The 18,314-nt window shown below is 37.7% G+C and overlaps 1 protein-coding gene across 3 annotated transcripts in view; it reads left to right on the top strand.

Moving 5' to 3' along the window:
- The window catches only part of LOC126249625 (1-acyl-sn-glycerol-3-phosphate acyltransferase alpha), a 716,534-nt gene extending 698,616 nt beyond the window's left edge, over nucleotides 1-17,918 (top strand). For 2 of the 3 annotated variants that reach the window (XM_049951298.1, XM_049951297.1), the window contains 2 exons: nucleotides 5,518-5,686; nucleotides 17,437-17,916. In XM_049951298.1, coding sequence (XP_049807255.1) covers nucleotides 5,518-5,686; nucleotides 17,437-17,606 — 339 coding nt within the window. In that variant the 3' untranslated portion in view covers nucleotides 17,607-17,916. Of the gene's footprint in view, nucleotides 1-5,517; nucleotides 5,687-17,436 lie in introns of all 3 variants that reach the window. The other variant, XM_049951296.1, reaches the window with a different exon arrangement.
- The last annotated feature ends 396 nt before the right edge of the window (nucleotides 17,919-18,314 follow it).

The raw sequence follows: 18,314 nt of genomic DNA, 5'->3' as shown, positions 1-18,314 counted from the left end.
GTTCCTCAAACAAGTTCAGAGTGGTGTGTAATTATGCAGCCCACTGACAATAGAGAGCAAATTATATTAGATGTCAGATGTATTCTGCACCTGAGAAACCAATCTGCCTTCCAGGCCAAAGATATCAATACTTGAAAAGGTCCATTGAGTGGTGTGAGCCATACTGCCATGTGTATTAACTTGCTATAGAGAGGCAGTGGGTATGTTGTTATAAACACCAACAAGTAAGAATTTTAGTCTCTCTCTGACAGTTTGCATACCATAAGAAAAACAAGACAGTGAATAAGAGTTGTAACTGATACCCCTCTTGTAACTTGTTTATCTACATTTCAGTTAGTTTGAAACAGGAATTTGTAGTGAGCTTCATCATGACCCTGTGGATGAGTTGGTTTACATAAATAAAGACCTAAGTTACTAGCAGCATTTGATCTCAACTATTTGTAACACATAATCAATTTCTCTTTGATGTCTGATGGTTTAATATAGTGCATTACAAAAAACATGAAGCACCTAGAAGCAAGGTTGGAAGTCAGTGTAATTTCTTACACATACACACCATTGATGGGTCTTTAAATTTCAATTCTCTGAGACAGGTATAATGACCACCATAGGGCATTAGTGTTATAGGTGTCAGGTCTGGTAGGGTATATATGTGGCGTGAACAGTGCCAGATATTGAGTGATCACTGCGCAAGACCTGGGGACACTGTGTACTCGTATGATACAGTATTCTCAGCACCTGACATTTGGCCAGCTGGTCTAATAATGTCATATCCAGAACTGTGGGGTATCAGCAGCTTATGGTCTTGTGGTTAGCATTGCTGACTCTCGTATGGTTCAGTTCGCAGCCAGGTTGCGGATTTTCTCTGCTCAGGGCTGTGTGTGTATGTTATCCTCATCAGCATTTCATCATTACTGACATGCAAATCACCAAAGTGGCATCAAATGGAAAGACTTACAACAGACGGCTGAATTCCCCAGAAGGAGACCCCTAGCCAAAAATGCCAAACATACATTTCATTTCATTTTTCTTTGGGCATTTGGACTGTTTGGGAATGTGAGGGCTGGAATACTCATCGTCAAAATTCCAGTAAAAATGGTTCAAATGGCTCTAAGCACTATTGGACATAACATCTGAGGTCATCAGTCCCCTAGACTTAGAACTACTTAAACCTAACTAATCTAAGGACATCACACACATCCATGACCGACGCAGGATTCGAACCTGCGACCGTAGCAGCAGCGCAGTTCTGGACTGAAGTGCCTAGAACCGCTCGGCCACAGCGGCTGGCTAAATTCCAATCAATCACATCTGACCACCACATGGGAGGATCACCATACTCTGCACCGAGCACATTGGAACCCCTTCAGATCTGCATCTGCCATCTTAGAACAAGTATTGGACTTCCTGCAACATCCTGTCTCATTGACATTGTTGACTGGAGACTAGCAGCAGTCAGACCATGATGCATAGCCTGCCATTAGTACAAAGTAAGCAGCTGTGTTGGGTGAGGTGCTACGCTGATGAATAGCACGGACTGCTGATGAATAGCATCATAATACTTTTAGTGATGAATCACAGATCAACATACCCCAGATGACTATTTTTGGTGAGTATGGCAGTTGTTTGTTTTGAAGAGGCATTGCGATGTTAGGTGACATTATGTGAGGAACATCAAATATGACTTCAGATCTCAGCTGGTAATGACTGAAGGCACACTGACACTGCAACGGTACATCACAGACATCCTGCTTCCTCGTGTGTTACCTCTCATATGTCAGTATCATGGTGCCATTTTTCAACAAGACAATACGTGTCCACGCATGGTATGTGTCTCTATGAACTATCTGTGTGATGCTGAAGTAATCCTGTGGCCAGTAAGAACCTCAGATTGGTGCCCGAAAGAACAGAGGTCAGGTCATCCCAGTGCTCGTATTCAGGATATCGGGAGCCAGTTACAAAAGTTGTGTGCCACCTAGCCTTACGAAAGGCTTCAACAGCTTTATGACACCCTTCCCAATTGAATCAGTGCATGCATCCAGGCCAGATGGGTTGCAACATCATATTGATAAGTAGGCTCATACTGCTCAGTTCTTTGTAAATTTGGCTAAATTTTGTAATTACTAAATTATCATCACATACCCTCTCAGCTTGTGAAGTTTCTTTTCATTTCCTCCTCACCTTCTGAGTGCTTCATTTTATTTGTCAGACAATGCATTTTGTTACAGAACACCAGAGGAAAAATTCACCGGCTCCTAAATTCTTAACTTAGATGAAGCATGTGTGAAAGGCAAGATTAGTCTTGTAATTTCTTTCTTGTAATCACTGTCTCTAAAATAAATGAATTTAATTAATCATATATTCAACTGAATTACAGATGCTCAGTTGAATTTTGAGTCCTCTTTTCTCCAACTAGCTATCGAATTCTTAAATCTGTGAGACATTTTACATTTAAAGCCCAACCTATTTCTGGGATTTACCTGTGCTTGTCTATACCCCCCACCCCCTTTTCTCCCTCACCACTAGTGCATCATGTGACCACATGTGCATGTAGCTACTGTGCACTCCTACACTACAGTGATCTCAGCCTGTGTCATGCACAACTTTACACTCGCTGGTTAGCACTGGACAATTTGGCACTAATTGGAGCTGTGCAGTGTCTGAATGACATGAACATTAAAGAGGAAATATGGCTCGAAGCACCATGCACACTGAAAAGTCTAGTAGATCCGTGCACTATGTCTCTCCGAGAGAGATGCAACGAACCAGCTGAGACGATTACACATGTAGTAAATCTAGTCACTGATTATGGAATAACAAGTGTCTTATTTTTATCAGCCTTTTTTTTTTCTTTCTTACCTCCGTTTCCTTTTATTTGTATGTTTTTGTTCCTAACTTGTTTGAGTATTTCAGCCTAGTGTATCTTTTTTTTACGCTTTTTGCCTAAAGAATTAGAAAACAGCATATAAGAACAAATGAAATAGAAGATTCATTCAATATTTTGCAGTCCATTGGAATGAATAAAAATACAGTCAAACCAGGCAGTGGAAATTGCCTCCTTACATCATCTTCATCTTCACTGCAGTACTAGAATGGCATGATGAAAAGTAATGCCTCTGAATTTTTTATTCTGTTCTCAATATCAGTTGAGGTATTACATATCATGTATATTATATGGTCAACTTCCGCACCTCACTGACACAAGTTGCAACACTTTGCTGCTGGAGGACTTAGAATTGTAACATGTAACATGGTGGTGTGTGACGTAACTATGTGGTAATTGAGTTTCTAGCAGAAGAAATTGTGCCCCAGTTGAAATACATAGAAGAATGAAAGCTGTGTACAGTGATGACTGTGTCAACATCAGTAATGTGCAACATTGTGTTGTTTATGCTCATAATAAAGGAAACAGTGGTACTAACCTCAACATGTGTGACAAGGGCTCAGAGTAGATGACTGGGTGTGGCAGTCAATGAGATTCATCAGAATCAGGTTGATGAACTCAGCGGAGAAAATCGTTGGATATCACAGTTACAGCTGTCAGATGAGTGGCATATCATGAGAGCGCGTACAGGCCATCATTGCAGAACTACGATACAGAAAATTGTGTGTCTGGTGGGTGCCTTGCATGCTCACTCCTGACATGAAAGAGAAGACATTGGACGTCTGTCAATGATTTCTTTTGCATTTTTAGTGTGAGGGTGATGGATTCCTTAACAGCACCATGACAGGTGATGAAAGCTCAGTTCATAATTTTGACCCCAAAAATAAGATAGCATCAGCAGAGTTCTACTACAAAGGATCACTAATGCCAAAAAAGTTGAGGAACATCCTATCAACAGGCAAAATCATACTCACACTGTTATAGGATGTTCAAGGTGTAGTGCATTTGGGATTCCTGCATAAAGGCACCACCACAAACTCTGCAAGGTACTGCAAGACCCTAAGAAAACTCAGAGCATGAATTTGAAGAGTTTTTCCTCACATGGAACACCCCCTCCTTTAGCATGACAATGCCAGACCACACAAGAGTGCTATGATACTTGCAAATATCCAACTGCTTGCATTCACTGTCATAGATCATCCTCTATACAGTCCTGACTTGGTCCCATCCAATTTTCATGTTTCCAGAACATTTTTTGAAGATTTCACATTGACAGTGATGCAGTGGAACAAGCAGAGGTGTAGTTGTGGCACCATCAAAACAGTCAATCATTCTACAGTGATGGTATCAACAAACTGGTGTCTCATTGGGAGACATGTGTTCATCACCAGTGTGACGATGCTGACAAATAAATATGTAAATAAGAAGAATAAGTTGTAGAATGTTAATAAAGTTTGTTTTATTTAAAAAGCTTTAAGAGTTATCACATAAAAATTTGGAGGCACTGTGTTCCAGCATGCCCTTGTATTCTTACACACTTATTATTCAGAGCACTCAGTGAAAAACTCTGAATCAGAGCAATCCCATTTTATTGTAGATCCTTTGACAATGAAATACTGAAATGCATAAGGTGTAACAAAGTCAATAAAAACTGTAGTCAAGACAAAGGTGTTATTATAGTGGTACTAAATGACTGTGACATCTCACAGAACATTAATGCAACATGTCTTGAAGATAAAGTATCTCTTTTAATCATAGACAGTCTTCTACATTCAAAAATTCAGAGTGAGGATGAGATATCATTTGCTAGATAATGTCAATGTATAGCTGGAGGAGGTATCTTTTGCTAGGTAATGTGAATGTACTTCTGGAGACATGAATTGGTGGAAACTGCAGCTGAGGAGTTAGGTAGAGGATGTGTTATTGTTAATTGTGCTGTCCCCTTGAATCCCGTAAATACACTGCAGAAGACATCTGTCATGTATTAGTGGAAGACTGACAAACTGGGAGTAATCGGCAATAAATTCTATTTACTGAAGCTAACAACATGTTTTGATATCCATCTTTTCAATCACTGATAATAGACAAAGTGACTCTGATCTGATTTTGGATAGTGAATTTGTCAATCATGCACACATTTCTCATTTGGTGAAATGACCCAGTAATTTATGGTATATCAAATTTAGTATGCCACATTTAACAAAATACATTTCAACTCCTGGTAAGAAGGTACCTATTGATTTCAATGGTACACACAATTTACATAAAGATGCACAATGGTATGAAAAAGACAATCACTCGCAGTGTAGAGGGTATGTTAAGCACAACATTACCCAGTGAATTCCATTCCATTAGGAACAACAGTATCAGTGATAAAGTGAAGACATTATGATGGAGGTCCTCTCAACAGAGATTAACTTTGAATAAAAGGATTAGTTTTTGTTGGGGAAATGGAAAGGTGAAGGCAGGAAAGTATATGGTTGATGGAGACTTTGCAGTAGGGATATTTTGCTTTATAGTAGGAGATACAGTGACAGATGTTATAGAAAGAGCTCATTAGGTATACTGCTGTCACGCTTTTTTTTAAATGAAATCCTAAATGCATTACAGCATATTTTTATTCTTTTTTTCAGATCAAACTCTGGGTTTTTCCCGAAGGTACTCGTAATAAAGATCGACGATCATTGCTTCCTTTTAAGAAGGGTGCATTCCATTCAGCTATAAGAATGCAAGTTCCTTTGATACCAGTTGTATATTCACCATATTACTTTCTCAATGTACAGAAGAAATTTTTTGATGATGGTAAGGAATTTTTAACTAACTTCATTTATTTACACTATAATGTAATTAATCTGATTAATGCAACAAAAAATGTTCAGTGATAATGTTTGGTCTTAGAGTAATTTGTTAACTATGAGTCACTAGTCCACACAATTTTTAAAAGCAAGAAAACCCAAATAAAATTATATGATTATCCTTAATGTGTACATGTCAAGTTCATAAATGAGCAGCAGCTACCTCATTTAGCTACTGTCTCAAAAAAATGGAAAATATATGTGTTACATTAAGTGAGTTACCTAAATTTATTGAGTAGTGTATTCAACAGCCATAACAGATCTACACTCAACTCTTTCATCTATCTACTGTCATTTGTGCCTGTGACAACATAACACAAAACAATTTCCATGCAGAATATGTATTCATCTTTAATAAACAAACTGGAGTTCTGTATTCTGACACAAATTATTTGCTTGAAAACACAATTCAGTAAATGGATAAGGTAAATTAAAATTGTATTTTATCATGATCTTAACTGGGTATGAAAATTTAAAACTTTGTCCTAAACTGAGATTTGACCCAGATCCACTCCTTCCATAGATGGTGTGCTATCAATTTAACCATCCAGCCCGATCTCAGAAACAAACTCAAAGCTTCAACACATCACCAGGTCCTCTTCTTTTCATCATATTACTGTCTTATTGAGACCATGGCTGTTTCAAAATACAGGTGGTTTCATACTGAAGATTAAAACTTCCATCATTAATTAAAATATTTATTTAAAATACAACCATTATAAGTTTCATACCGACATTCATCTTTAGATAGTAGAGCACATTTTATACGAGGAGTTTTACATTGTGTTGACAATCAGATATCATAGTTTTCTCCTATGGTTAAGTTTTTAGGGGTGGTGCTGATCTCATTATAATTTCTGAAATGGGGACATCAGTTATTTAATGCTTCTTATTTCCACAGAGTTATAAATAAAATTGACCTACTCTCACTCCACTTTTGGGGGAAGTGCACTAAGTGAGGAGTACCACACATACCTCAACACTTTGACCATCTACTTCACTTCTGATGTCATAGCTGGAAATTTTTTAGAGAAAATAGTACAACATATTAGATAAATCTGTCCAAATGTTTCAGGAATAAAACTCTTCAAAATGATGTTAGTTTTTGAGAATTTAAGATAATACTTGCACACACCTATAACTTCAAAAACAATTTAAAGTTGTGAAGAAATGGTTCATTATGAGACCTCACTTGCAAATATGAAATATCAGATGAGATTTGGTAGCTGATGTGTAGGAGGGAAGATCCTGAAACATTGAAATTATGTTGTATTTAACACCTTAAAATAAGAAGAAGAAGAAGAAAAGGAGGAACAGATGGCAGTAATTTTAATAGAAGGAAAGTTAGCTTTTAACATCCAACAAACAATAATGTCATTAGAGAAAATTGCAGTACATGAACTGGATGCAGGTGGTGGAAGGAATTGGCCTTGGTATCATGAAGGAACCATCTAAACATTTGTCTGAAATGATTTAAACAAAATCAGGACAGGGTCAGGTAAATAACTTATGCATGGATTGTCAACACTTACCCACAACATTAGTGGTTTTTGAGGAGATGATGACAAAGTAGATACAGTTGTATCAGAACATATTTAACAAAAGAATAACCAAAGTAAAACATTAACATTTTATTATATTCATGTAATATGACATTTATTTTTATTCGCAAGTGATGAAATATTTGGTGTCAGATTATGAGATGCAGAATACTTTTCATCACTGGATTGTGAAGGTGGGATTTTTCTATAGTTTTACTTTTTCTTGTCATAAAAAGGTGTTCACAATGAAATGTTGACTCAAATGTAGATGATATTGTTCATATTTCTGTGTAGTTTGAGAAACATTTTTACATGTATATCACAATAACATGACAAGAAATTCATTCTGCTGAGTACCTGTTCTTATGCAGAGTGCGGTTTTGTAAATTAGTCACTTCTAGCTGCGTTTCCAAAGATGCAGTATCTTGTGAAGCTGAAAAAGTTTTTATACATATGATCAGTCTGTTTTCTGGGTTATACATGTCCTGAAACCCTATTTCAAAACTCTAAGGAAACTGTACAATGTTTTTCTGGTAACCCATAAAACAAGTGTGTGGAGGTAATTTTAATGATGAATATATAACACAGAAAGCTGATCAGTTTTGGAAGGAACAACTTTTTGAAACTGTTGCAGTATTATTTCCTAAACCAAACATAGTGCTTATCTCTATCGATCACACCCCAACCTCTGATATTAATCAGTTTATTGATCAAATGGAGGCTCTAAATAAGTACCTGCTGGCACAGTACAGGCACCATAAGACATTGATGACATTAATATTGACATCACACATAAAACCCCAACTGTCACTCAGTTTCAAAACCTGCTAAAATCCAACAACTTGCACTGTGTGAATGATGAGCCAACTTGATTAGATGTGTGCCTGGTTAATATAATCTCCAATTTGACAGATGATGGATATCCATATGGAGTGGTATATCCAGCATTGTCTGATTACTATGGCCTATGGCTGATGGTCAGCTGTGTAAACTATACTGTCCAGTAACCCAAACACATTAAAGGGATCAGACTGTTATATCCAGACAATATTACACAGCTAAGGCAAAAATTATCAGAACTTAAGTGGGGTAGAGTATATAACTGTGAAGACAATGATAACACTTTTAACTTATTTGTTAACGTACTAACAAACTTAGTTCAAAGATGTTACCCACAAGTAACTAAAAAGGTGAAACTAGATGGTGCATCAAACAGAAAAAAAAGCAGAACAGCAAGTTCACACCTGAACTGCATGGCCAGAGAAATACTGTCATTGCCCTATACAAAATGGCTGAAACTGGTAACCTAAAATTGAAGCAGAGGTACAAAGAATCCAGAAATAAGTACAGGATTGAAACAGAGATAGCAAAGCAGAGAGCTAATGATGCTTTCATTGAAAATTCCAGCAACAAATGCAGATCTGCCTATAAGGTAATAAACACAATAGCAGGGAAACATAAAAACAGACAATAAACTCCAATATTGTCAGAAGTATTAAATGAATTATTTGTAAATACCACTAAGTGCGACACTTCTAGTACCACCACACCAAATGATGTAACTTCTAGAAGTTCTTTCCACAACATACATGACCTAAATAACTTATCTTTTTAAAGGAAACAGGTTACCTTACAAACAGTATACAAAGTGGTCACAATCCTACATAGCTCTTACAGTGAAGATTTCTATGGCATCTCAAACACCATTGCGAAGGTGAAAAGATGGTGGAGCATTGCGGAAATATTTTGGGCAACTAGCTGTAGATAAGCTGGGTTGATGAGCACCATTTCTGCCCCATTGGTTCATAGTTCCTCTTAGTTTTCCATTAATTAATTGGAGTTCTCCTTTGATTGGTTCCTAATCCTTTAAGTCTTCTGTGGTTTTCGGCAGTAGTAGATCTTCCCTCTGCTGAAATTTCATCCACATTGCTGTGTTCCACTAAAGGATTCCTTTAAAGACAGAGAGCATCTTTGTGTCTGTACCATTTTTTGTACTACTGAGACATTGTACTCATGAAGTCTCTATGACCATCTTGCCAGTCAGCCTGATGGATCCTTCAGGCTAGTCAGCCAGCTGAGAGAAAGGTGGCCCATCACAACAGTGATCGGTTTGCCAAATAAATGGCCCAAATAACTGTAAGGCACTCTTTCTTTGTTGTAAAATAGTTCATCTCAGACTTCCAGAGTACTCTGGAAGCAGAAGCTATCACATTTCCTGCACCTTCCTGAATTTGACTAGAAGTGCCCCTTTCCCAAAGTCGGTAGTGTTGGCATGAAGTTCCATCTTGGCATTCTCATCATACAATGTTAGAATTGGAGAAGATGTTAGCACCTCCTCAAAGACAAGGAAAGATCTTTCTTGTTCCTTATTCCAGGAAAATTCAAAACTTTCCTGCAGTAGTCCATGGTACAGAAATCCTTTATGAATCAACGTAAGTACAAGAACATTGTGAGAAAGCTTCTCACATCATGAACATACTGAGGAGTCAGAAAATTTGTGATTGCTCTTATTTTCTCTGGATTGTGACAGACTCCATCACCATTCATTAGCTGCCCCATGCTTTTTTTTTAGGACAATGAGTAGGCACTTTTTTGGACTCAGCCAGAGACCTTCAATCTGAATACAGTTCAATATGCCCATAGTTGAGAAATGCTGTGCTCCTTTAAGCAGTCTAGAGTGTCACCAATGCACACCAATGAATAGACACCTTTCTTTGTGCTTTTGTTCTTTCATTGCTAGTTGATGCAGAAATGCCATGTGTCATACTTTTTCTCCACAAGGACTTCAAGAGAGGAGCGAGGACTCCCTGAAGGGTCAGTGATCTCATCTTGCAGCATCTTCTCCACTTCCTCCAAGACTATCCATTGTTTAGCCAGTGACACTCTTTATGAATGCTGGATAGCTGTTAGATGATCCACAGCATTGATACTATATTGTACCATGGGTTGTTTGGTCTTTCTCTTCTCCACTCTGGATTTGAAATCCTGCATAAATTGTCACAGAATGGGTCTCACTCACCAAGGTTATTCCTAGATCAAATGAGATTCTATAGGCAGTTCGATAGTACCTTCTTTCCCTTCATTGTCTCTCGTGGTAGCGGAGCACAATTTTTCATCATTGACACTAAGCTGCCCTTGCTGGATTGGTTCAGCTGTCCATACGCAAAAACTTTTAGTGATGAGTTGTTGCCACTCATGACAGATAGTGATCAAAGATTCTCCTTGACCACCTACAATGCGTATGATCATCACTGGCATGTGATTTCTTTTGCAAGCCTCAATAACAACTTACAGTCAACAAAAGCTTCACAGTTAAACTAAGCATGACAGTTGATAACTGCAACTCATCTTGTTGATGATGGCAGTATAACAATGTCTTCAATGGCAAACAGTCATCCAAAGCTGCCTTTGTTATATGTGCTAGCTGGAATAGATTTTTTAGTCTGGAGCTCTGATCTACCCCAGTCTGTGATAGATTGTGATCCCTGCAAGAAGTCCCATCTGAGAATAATGTTATGACTGCATTCTGCTAAAACAGCAAATTTGAAAGGCTGCATTCTGTCATTGATAGTCATGCTTCCAATATGTGTTCCTGTTAGCTTTGCATATTTTCCATTTACAACTATCAGTGCAATCACTTTTGTATCATGGAACATATTATTCTTTATCTGACACTGATAAGCATCAAGTATTACAAAAAAAATAAGCCTTTCAACTGACTATTGCCCAGACAGGTTGGCCATTGACAAAGGCACCCTGTGGCATAACAGTCATTAAGAACTTGTCTTATTTTCCTGTAGTAGTGCACAACATGTCCAGGAGATCCACAATGAAAACAGACCAGCATGTTGTCCTCTGTCCTCCAAATGTCTGTTCTTCTCTGGGGCATTTTACTTTGTAGAGAAGTTGATACCACAGATCGAAGTACCTCGTCTTCAAAATTCTTTATTACCTCATGACATATGGGGTGAGTGCTAATAACCACTATCTCTTTTGTATTCAGTCCAACATTTCTGGCTGCTGTATACTGCTGCATCTCTTCTGTCACTAGCTGATGTATGTGAAAAGTGAGGTGATGGTGGCGATCTTCAACAGCTGTCATAGGGACCACATTTGGGAGTGGCTCATACCTCCCTCGCCCAATACTTTTTCTGTTGTATTTCCTCAATGTGCACACTTCAGTTGATGAATTCTTCTGTTATTTCTTCAATATGCAAGATTCACTTGATGAATTCTTCTGCTGTTGTGACATCATTTACCAGAAGGGCCTGGATCATAGTTCCTCATAAACAGTGTTCCATTAATTAATTGGAATTCTCCTCAGGTCAGTTTCTCCTCCGTTAAGTCTCCCATGGTTTTCACAGTTGCTTGGTACTTGTCTTCTGTGACTCCTTCCATAAAATGTGAGATTCTGTCTTATTTGGATTCACAATGTTGCAAAGGGCCAAAAATTCTATTTGTATGACTGTGTCATTTCATCGTGATGTTTGACCCTGCTCTTCAGTTTTTCTTCTGCTGAATGGAGTTTCTGCTGGTTGTTGTGGAATGTTTTGTTCAGTTTGGCCTGGAATTTTCTCTAGCTATTGAGCTTCAGTTCACTGCTTTCGAACCACTGCTGGGCTGTACTGTCCAAAAAGAAGTACACATTCATAAAAGAGATCATGCCATCCCATCTGCTGCATTTGGTGACTCAGTCAAATCCTTCCAGCCATTTCGTCTTGAAGTACCTGGCATCTCCCCACATAATGTCATTTTGAAACCACACTCAAGTCCAAATCCGAAATCAGAGTTGTCAGTGAAGCACAGCACTTAGAACTGAAAGCACATTTATCACTGAAACCAACATACAGCCAGAAAAGAACTGAACTCCTGTGCAGCTGTTTATACAAACACCAAATATTCTATAATATGCAGAGATTATAAACACAACATATTTCAAGAACATTCCATCAATGACAAATACTAAACACAAATAATTGCTGGTAGTCAAGTTTGAAGTGGTGACCCATAGTACACTAACCAGAAATGCTAAGCACTATGTCATACTGTGTACCTGATAGCCTGTGGCAATATTTAAGTTATTTAAAAGACTAATTATGTCAGGTGAGAAATGAGATCTACACAGGACAGAACAAGGCAGGAACATGATGATATAGGGCCAACTAGCAGGAAGCCTACCACCTTGCCTACCCTGTGGATGAGCTTCAGGCTCTCCGAGCACCCGTGTACTATGGGGCAGAGATGAAATAGCCTGGTGCAAAGTGTTGTACATGAAAGTCAAAGATTCAGCTCTATGTTCTGATCAGGTGCACTGATTTAATCTGTTTGAAAGTTTCATTGCAATATCGAAGGTGTGGCTATAAAATAATGGGACTATTGCTCTAAAAAACGTTTTATTTCAAATACACACAGATCAGCCAGAACATTATGATCACCTACCTCATAGCCAGTATGGTCACCTTTGGCATGGACAATAGCAGCAACGCAGCATGATATGGAAGCAATAAGGCCTTGGTAGATTGCTGGATGGAGTTATGGAGTTGGCACCTAATTCCCATAAAGTCCAGGGGGGGGGGGGGCATCTAGTTTCTGGATCATAAGTGAAAAACTAAGATGTGTCACATGTTATCACTCTTGGCAAGAAATTAGGAAAAGTTTCAATGGTATTCAAAGTGTCAGTACAAGCATTTTCACAAGCTTCTTTTTGTTCAGTCAAGACAATTTCGCATGCAGTTGATTTATTTTAAACTGGTTATGTAAAGCTCGCCTTACACATTCTTTACTGTGTGCAGTGGCTGTGCAGTTTGAGGCACCATGTCGTGAACGGTGCGGCCCCTCCTACCGAAGGTTCGAGTCCTCCCTTGGGCATGGCTGTGTGTGTGTTGTTCTTAGCATAAGTTAGTTTAAGTAGTGTGTAAGTCTAGGAACTGATAACCTCAGCAGTTTGGTCCCTTAGGAATTCACACACATTTGAACACATCCTTTGGCAATTCATACAGTTTCAGCAATGAATTGAATACTGAGCTAATGGTCACATTAAATCAGATTACCTACCTTTTTGATATTTTCATCTGTTTTTGATATTGAAGGATATCCTGGGTGTGAGTCACCTTCAATATCTTTTCAGCCATCTTAGAAACACTTGAACTACTCACAAATTGCAATAAATAATATTCAGTCTTTGCCATACACTTCTTTCAGTAAAATATAGATTTCATTAGCAGTTTTTCCAAGTTTCATGTGAAATTTCAAACAGTGCATAGCTCTATTGTTACATTTATCATTTTTCTGACAAAAAAAAACAAAAACAAAAACTACAGCTCTTACACAAACAAAGGCCACTGCCACATTAATTTGTCTACAGATACCAGAGATGCTGCATCTGACGGAGAAGGCTTCATGCTTAACAGCTGTTGAGTATTCATCTTTGACACAAGCGTATTTACTCTGTCGCAGCATCAGTCCTGTTATTTTATGGCCACACCTCATGCATTCAACTTCATAATGGAAGTTTCAGTCTGGAAACATATTTGCAGTTTGAATACACACCACAATTTCAAAGATTCTCAGGCACAAGGATATAAACAAAATATGTATAGGAATGTCTCCACACGTCTGAACACATTAAGCAAAAAAAAGAAAAAAAAAAAGGATTGAAGAAGGGTCTAGCAACAGGGAATACTTAAGAAATACATGGTAGGTAGATCCTAAACTGACACCCTGTTAGACACAGCAGGTAAGCAGCTACACCTGAGGAAAACGGGAAGTTTCCATAATCTTTTAAAATACATCAACATATAGAACAATATCCCATTATTTGGAGGGGGAGGGAGGGGGGGGGGGGGCATCTGAAGTCTGTCAAGCAAATTCTCGAATTTGACATGCTCAAACCTATCCAGAAATTTTTCACACAGGAAGAATACACCACAAGAAATGCACTGCAAAATTTTTAGCTACTAAGGTGCATTTCAGATATTTTTTGAAAAATGTTAAAGATACTCATTTTTGCCACTTGAAGAACCACTTAAACAATTGATTTGTACAGCCCTTCCTGCCTAGCTGCAAATGAGTGAATAAGCAGACACAGCCATGACAAGAGAACATAGGGCATGTAACGCAAAGTCCAAAGTACACACATGCAAAATTTAAGCACTTGAATCACACCAAAAATGGCTCAAATCACTAATATTTTGAAGAGCTGTCAGTTCACATTATCAACTAATTGTTGCAGATATAATTGTTAAACAAATTACTTCCAGAAGAAAGAAAACCAAGGCAGTTTATGATGTTACACTACAGATGACTTGAATCAGTTGAGATTTTAATTTGTTGATGTTAAATATTTTGTAACAATTCCTGTAGTACAGTTCTTATGATAATTTTAGAACAATATATGTTTTACTAACAATGAAACAGTTTCTTTGTTCAAACAAATTTCGGGCTTGCAGCTGGTCATCGTTCAATACCTCGCACGATATTTCAACTGGGCACCTGCCAGTCATCTTCAGGTGAGCCATCGCAGACTGGCAAAAAACTCCTCCATTCTACAATATATAGCACGCTGTATCTATTCTGCGCATGCATCAAAACTTGATAGATGGACCACTCTGCCCACCGGCAGTGCCCTCGCTGGTGGAATAGCGGAACTCAGTCGCCCTCTGCGTTGCTGTTTGCCGGGGCTGTCAGTGCACTCTGTCATCTTCAATTAGAGCAAATCATGGAGATGATGGGATTCCATGCACTGTCCAGATGGTAGCCGCTGTCTTGGTTCAACAGGTTTTCTGCCAGTCGTATTTCTACAGATTCTTTAATAATGGACTCCCAGAAAGACATTGCTGTGGACAAAATCATTGTTTTCTCATACTCCATTGAATGTCCAGTAGAAATACAATGTTCAACAATAGCGGACTTGCTTGGCTGCAAAAGGGGGGTGTAATGTTGATGTCCAGTGCAGCATTCTTTCACAGTGCATGTGGTTTGACCTACGTAAGCCATACCACATTGGCATGGTATCTTGTATATTCCGGCCTTTCGTAGTAATGCATTGTTGTTAACTGATTCCACAAGGTCCTCAATCTTTGATGGTGGGCGGAAAACCAATTTTACCTTAAATTTTTGGAGGATTCTTGCTATTTTAAATGAAGTGTTGCCAACGAAAGGAAGAGAAGCTAAAGATTGTTCCAGCATGTTCTCCTCTCTATCCACTTCCTGCTTCTTAGTTTTAACTGTTAGTGCCTGTTAATCTACAAGATAGAATACCCATTTTCACTTAATAATGTCTTTAGATATGCGAGTTCTTGAGGTAAGCTATCTAGGTTTGAGACAGTATGAACTCTATGAACAAGTGTTTTAAGCACACTCGTGGTTTGCGATGGGTGATGGCAACTCGATGCTTGCAGGTACAAATCAGTATGAGTGGGCTTCTGGTAAACTGAACGCCCTAGAGAACCATCATTCTTCCTTCGAACCAGGACATCCAAGAAAGGCAAACAACCATCTTTCTTTGTTTCCATGGTGAACCGGATGTTGCTATGAATGGAGTTTCTACTGGAATTTTGATGATCTAACTCACCATCTGGACAGAATTTGGCATGATATCCCTCAACTTTGTCAATCTGTGCCTAGCCAAATAACTGCAGGCATAAGGGCCAGTGGTGGACCAATGCACTATTGACTTGCTCAATTTGTGAAGCTCTTTCTCTCAAATAAATCATCCAATTTTTCTGAAATTGTAATAATTTGTTTTTCTGTACAAGTACATAATATCTAACAATTTCAGTCCCATTAGCCTAACTCCTTCATGGTGTGCCTTTTTTTCATGTTAGAGTGTAATATATAGCTTTGGATCTTGTGGAAGTATAGTGTGGACAGGAAGATTGTCCAAAGAAATTCCATTAGCAAGTAGAAGGAGTCCAAAAAACAGATCAGTGATCACGTAGGACTGAGTGCATAAGGTAAATAAAAATTAACAGAGTTGTTAAAGGACAGTTGTGGATTTGGATCATTCTCATAACATGAATGTGCTCCACTACAATGAGTCAGAGAGCAAATTCTTTTTCACAAGTTAGGTGGGAGATTATCAAGAGAGTAACTGTCAACAGGGGCTTAAATTGCTGGTGTGACATTTCAGAAGATCAAAGCTGTGTAAAGTTGTGGATCAACTGAATTAAAGCAGTCAGTGAAATCTATACACAAAACTTGTGTATTTGTCCATCTATAATGGGATGGAAGTGTGAGAGCTAAATTGAAAATTACTGTATTAACAGTAATTAACAGTGTTTGTTTGTTTGTTTGTTTGTTTGTTTGTGTGTGTGTGTGTGTGTGTGTGTGTGTGTGCGTGTGTGTGTATGTGTGTGTGTGTGTCTGAGAGAGAGAAAGAGAGAGAGAGATTTAATTTTTGTGATATTTCCCATTTATTTTGTCACCTTTTTCCCAGTGACTAGATTCAATTCCTGAACTGCCATTCTAGGATGTTTCTGAAATTGTAATAATTTGTAATAATAGGCAGAAATCTGGTAATAGAGTAGTTCATAATGTTTATCCTTTAGTTTTTGATTGTCAAAGGATCTTTGTTGGTGTGATAAAATGTTGTGTTGAAAGCAATCCAGACCTCACATTTTCTATTCAGTTGTCCTTAAAGGCATGTGTCATATCTGTCAGTTATTGCTGTATCTTCTGTGTGGTAATAAATCAGAAGAACCTCTTTAGCATATTAGAAAAACTTGTGTACCATCATTAATTAAACAAATCAAACTGATACCACAAAATATTGTAAATTGTATCTGTTGACCATTCACTCTGCAAGTTCATTATTTACTACCCTTCTAATTAACCATATTTCATGTCACCATATGCCACATGTAACATCCAGAATCACTCCTACTTGTTGCTTTATTAAGGATATGAGCAATTCCTTTCCAAATTTCAGACAAATAAATCATTATTCTTAAAGTACTGATTCTAATGTTAGTGTCGCACTCTTCCATCACTGTTTCAACCAATTAGTTGTTGTAGAAACAAATCTTTGTTTCAGCTTCTTGCTTTGAATTGTAAAATTAAGCTTACACTGAAAAATCATGACTTACTGTTTGATAAAATTATTTAGTAATGGTACTTTCCTTTTTGTCATATGACATTTTTCTGAAAAATATTTCAGGTCGTGTCATCATAAAGACATTGCCTCCAATACCAACAGCTGGTTTAAAACCTGAAGACATTGATTCACTGGTTCAGACAACACATGAGCTGATGTCACGGGAATACAAGAAACTTTCAGGAGAAGTTTTATCGCAACTACCAACAAACTACCCAGGACTTTGCTACTAAATGCAGATAATGGTGTCTGCTCCACATATGGTGGAAAACATTTTTTCATAATGTTTATCTCTGTTATAATGTGTCAGTATTTATTTCTTATTGTCAGTGTCTGTAATAACAGTATGTTGTAAACTGTGCCAAACTTTTGTAACTGTTATGAGAGATAAATTTCTTGTAAAAATCTAGAGAAAATGTGGCATTTGACTCCCATTGCATCATTTGTTGCAAAACATTACTGTGCACTATTGTTTCCACAATTCATGATTTGGTGTACTATCTTGTTATTCAAAGAGCTATTTAATTTTGTTACTCAGAATTTAGTTTTGTTATTCCGAATTAAATGAGACTGACTTTGTGTACTTTTCAAAAGTTTAATTTATTATTCTTATCTCCTTTGTTATAGAGACCAGTACTTTATTGAAACTTCTAAATGATATTGTTAACACCCCATAGAACACTTTTTAACCAGAACTCTTCGATTTCATGAACTAGAAAGGCATTGTTGATGGGATTCATGTGCTGAGAAATAGACAATTTTAAGGTTATGATCAGATGATTCAATGTCCACCCAAGGTATGTTAGAAAAGGGGACAAAACTGTAAAATGCCCACGAATGTACGCAAATTAGTCAAATGTTAAATTATCATGACAATTACAATCAAAGCATTAACTGTTATTACAATGCAGATTTTTGCAGTTACACCAGTTTTTATTACA

The sequence above is a fragment of the Schistocerca nitens genome, chromosome 3, assembly GCF_023898315.1.
Source record: "Schistocerca nitens isolate TAMUIC-IGC-003100 chromosome 3, iqSchNite1.1, whole genome shotgun sequence".
Lineage (NCBI taxonomy): Eukaryota > Metazoa > Arthropoda > Insecta > Orthoptera > Acrididae > Schistocerca > Schistocerca nitens.
The sequence above is the reverse complement of the archived record's forward strand: the minus strand, read 5'-3'. Positions and strand labels throughout refer to the sequence as shown.